Consider the following 3,760-nt stretch of genomic DNA (forward strand, 5'->3'; position numbering starts at 1 on the left):
TGCCAAGCTCTACAACCCAGAGAACATCTACCTGTCTGAGCATGGAGGAGGAGCTGGCAACAACTGGGGCAGGGGATTCTCCCAGGTGTCAGTCCCAGAGTTCCTTGGTAATCCTAGCCTGGGACAAAGCAAGGCTCAAGCAAATCTGGGGATCTGTCCAGGCTAGACTTGCAGTGAATAAAGAGACGAAATGGATACGTTGAGAAGAGGGATTTCTAGGAAGGTTATGCAAACTTTATGTAAATTGTTCTTAAAGTAGCATTTCTAGGGAAAGATTCCAGTTGGGAAGCTCAGTTTTAGGATGGCAACAGAGACGATATAGGTGGAGTTCTTGGTGCTGAGAAGAGAACCTTTGGCCTGACATTCCCTTCCCCATGTCTACATACAGGGTGAGAAAATTCACGAGGACATCTTTGACATCATAGACCGAGAAGCAGATGGAAGTGACAGTCTAGAGGTGAGGGTCTTCCACAGTGAAGCGTGTTGGGAGGGAAGATCGGACATGATTTAAACACGTGATGTGATGGAAACATTCAACTCAGCATCCATTTGGGGACATCATATAGGGCTCCTTAAGGTGACTAAGCCACTGCCTTGTTCTAGGGAAATCAAAATCTCAGTGCTGCCCGTTACCAAGTCATGATCTTTGAGCCTTTCCAAGGAGCCTCAGAGACAAGGCCGAAGTCTCTGAGATACCTGAACACTGCCTTTCTCTCTCCATTCAGGGATTTGTGCTATGTCACTCCATTGCTGGGGGCACAGGTTCCGGTCTGGGCTCCTACCTCTTAGAGCGACTGAATGACAGGTAAGCCTGTGTTTAAGGAGAGGTCACTAGCCTTGACTCTTTGGGCTGGTTAATGTTCTAATTACATTGTTTATTTGGGGGGAGGCATACCTGTCGATGCATACTTGTGGAAGTCGGAGGACAGTGTGCTTGGGTTGGTTCTCTTTCACCTTGTAGATCTCAGGAACCACTGAGGTCATGAAGAATAGCGGCAGGCATCTTTACCCTACCCACTGAGTCACTGGAGTGAGAATTTTGGTTTCTTTTAAAACCCAGTTTCTATGAATTGTTTCGTTTTAATCCCAGGTGTGAGATAAGAGGCTGCTTCACAGCGGGTGATTATGATTTGCCCTCGGGCACTAGCAGGGGCGTGATCTTTGCCAGCTGCAGAGAGTTTCATTCTGAGGAATCTGGAGAGAGTATAAATGGTAGAGGCCTGAGAGGGGAAGGGGTCCTTGAAGGGAGGCTGCTACTCCCTGCCCTACCCCACCTCCTGCTTCTGATTGCTGTTGCTGGTTGGAGATCTCAAGAAACTCTAATCAGCAGGAAGTAGTCTAAAGGGGGCTCTGCCCCCTTCCCCTCTAACCTTCTTTCTCCCCTATCTAGTGTTGGGGCATTGGAAGGGATCAGGGTGGAATAAAGGTTGGGAGGTAGAGGTAAAAATAATAAAATAGCCAATATATACATACATACATACACACACACATATGCCCCTGACAACACCTTTCCAGGCAATAAGAAGAGAGGTGGATTTTTTTTTTTGTTTTGTTTTTTTCCAGACAGGTTTTCTCTGTGTAGCCCTGGCTGTCCTGGAACTTACTCTGTAGACCAGGCTGGACTCGAACTCAGAAATCCACCTGCCTCTGCCTCCCAAGTGCTGGGATTAAAGGTGTGCGAAGAGAGTTTTGATGAGTTATCTACACACCTGTTGGCATGTCTGGAAGGGGCTGTCTTAATTGTTAATTGATACAGGAAGACCTGGCCTGTTGTAGGTGACACTGTTCTCTAGGCAGGTGTTCCTGCACAGCATTAAAGAGGAGAAAGCCAGCTGCCAGCCAGCCAGCCAGCTAGCCAGCTAGGGTCCACACATTTATTCCCTCTGTTCTTGACTGTGGGCACCCTGCCTTAACTTCCCAGAAATAATGTGCTGTCAGCTGGAACTGAAAGCCAGATAAATCCTTTCTTTCCCAAAAAGCTGAGGTTATTTGTCACAGTAGCAGGAACTATAGCAGAATTCCTAGTCTCTTTCCATGTTGTTACTTTTCCACCTTGAGCTGGAAGTTTTGGGGTTTTTTGTTGGTTTGTTGTTTGTTTTTTTTTTTTTTTTTTTTTTTTTTTTTTTTTTTTTTTTTTTTTTTTTTTTTTTTTTAATTTGTTTGCTACTCCTCCCTGAGTTACAAGGACAAAACCATTCAGAGAACACTTTGGAAGCAAGCACTGGGCAGGGAGATAGGATGTTACCTTGGGACCTACAGAACATGGCTAATCCTTTGGGTACTGAGGGTTGAGGTGTGCTCTCCAATCCATCCTTTTGTCCACGAGCTCAATGACACTTGGGGAGGGGCTCGACGGTCGGGAAGGATCCGTCCAGGTCACAGCGCCTTCCTCTCCTTTCTCTCCTTTCCCCTTAGGTACCCCAAGAAATTGGTGCAGACATACTCTGTGTTTCCCAACCTGGACGAGATGAGCGACGTGGTGGTCCAGCCCTACAACTCCCTCCTCACACTAAAGAGACTGACTCAGAATGCCGACTGTGTGGTGAGCAAAGGAAGAAGTCAGGACTTAACTCACCTTCTGAGACTTGCCCTGGCTCACATAAAAAACTCAACAAAGCCATGACATGAGGGCCAAATTATGAACTAAGATTCCAGTTTTCAAGTTGCTTCCAGGTTATTGGGGCAGCAAAATTCTCAACAGAGTATCCCCCTATCTGGATATATACTCCATCTTGGCTATTCAGTGTCATCTTGTGCTTGAACTCAAAGGTCACTTTAGTAGCAAAACCTCCCCTCCCATTATTCAGGCAAGGTCAGATCCCTTTGTGTGTGTATATATGTGTATATATATACATATATGTTTGTAGACGTGTATATATTTTTTCTTTCTTTCTTCTTTTTTTCCAGACAGGGTTTCTCTGTGTAGCCCTGGCTGTCCTGGAACTCACCCTGTAGACCAGGCTGGCCTTGAACTCAGAAATCCACTTACCTCTGTCTCCCAAGTGCTAGGATTAATTAGGCATGTGCCACCACTGCTCGGCTTGTGTATATTTTTAACTATACTTTCCTTACTTTATATAGAAACAGGGTCTTCGGTGGGTGTGGTGATTTCTGCCTATAATTCTATTTTTCAGTAGGCTGAGGCAGGAGAATCACTATTCATTCAAGGAATAGCCTGGGCTACATAATTAAGTTGCAAAACAACCTGAGCTTTGGATTGAGATCTAGTCTCAAGACTAAAAAAAAGAAATGAAGCAAGATTTTACTAAATCTGCCCTGGCTGACCTCAAACTTGTGATCCTCAGCCTCCTAATTGGAAATATAAGTGTGTGTACCATACCTGCTGTATTTATTGGTAAAAAAGACTAAATCCAAGCTATATACCTCCAGCCTTGTTTTAATAATTGCTTTTTCACTGGACTGTAGGCCCAAGGGTAGCCCATGGTGTACCCATAGTGTATTCTCTGTAATCTCTCCAGAGCACATGGGGGCCATTCACATTTGTTTTTCAGTAGTCCTGTGTCATGTCATTACACTCTCATGGTACCAAAGAAATAGAATATTTCTTTAAAGGTAGCAAACCCACTTCCTGGTTTGGGAGTTTACAGACATTAAGCATTATCTTATTTCAAGGTCCCCTTTTGAGCCCTTGTATCCTGCCAGGTGGTGCTGGACAATACAGCCCTGAACCGGATCGCCACAGACCGCCTGCACATCCAGAACCCATCCTTCTCCCAGATCAACCAGCTAGTGAGTCCCC

General features: G+C 45.3%; 1 protein-coding gene across 1 annotated transcript in view; it reads left to right on the forward strand.

Moving 5' to 3' along the window:
- Positions 1–3,760, forward strand: part of LOC116078738 (tubulin gamma-2 chain) — a 6,453-nt gene that overhangs the window by 785 nt on the left and 1,908 nt on the right. The window contains exons 3-7 of the mRNA XM_031354070.1: positions 8–85; positions 389–457; positions 726–805; positions 2,416–2,542; positions 3,664–3,750. Coding sequence (XP_031209930.1) covers positions 8–85; positions 389–457; positions 726–805; positions 2,416–2,542; positions 3,664–3,750 — 441 coding nt within the window. The remainder of the gene's footprint in view (positions 1–7; positions 86–388; positions 458–725; positions 806–2,415; positions 2,543–3,663; positions 3,751–3,760) is intronic.

Source organism: Mastomys coucha, unplaced genomic scaffold (genome assembly GCF_008632895.1).
Source record: "Mastomys coucha isolate ucsf_1 unplaced genomic scaffold, UCSF_Mcou_1 pScaffold5, whole genome shotgun sequence".
NCBI lineage: Eukaryota > Metazoa > Chordata > Mammalia > Rodentia > Muridae > Mastomys > Mastomys coucha.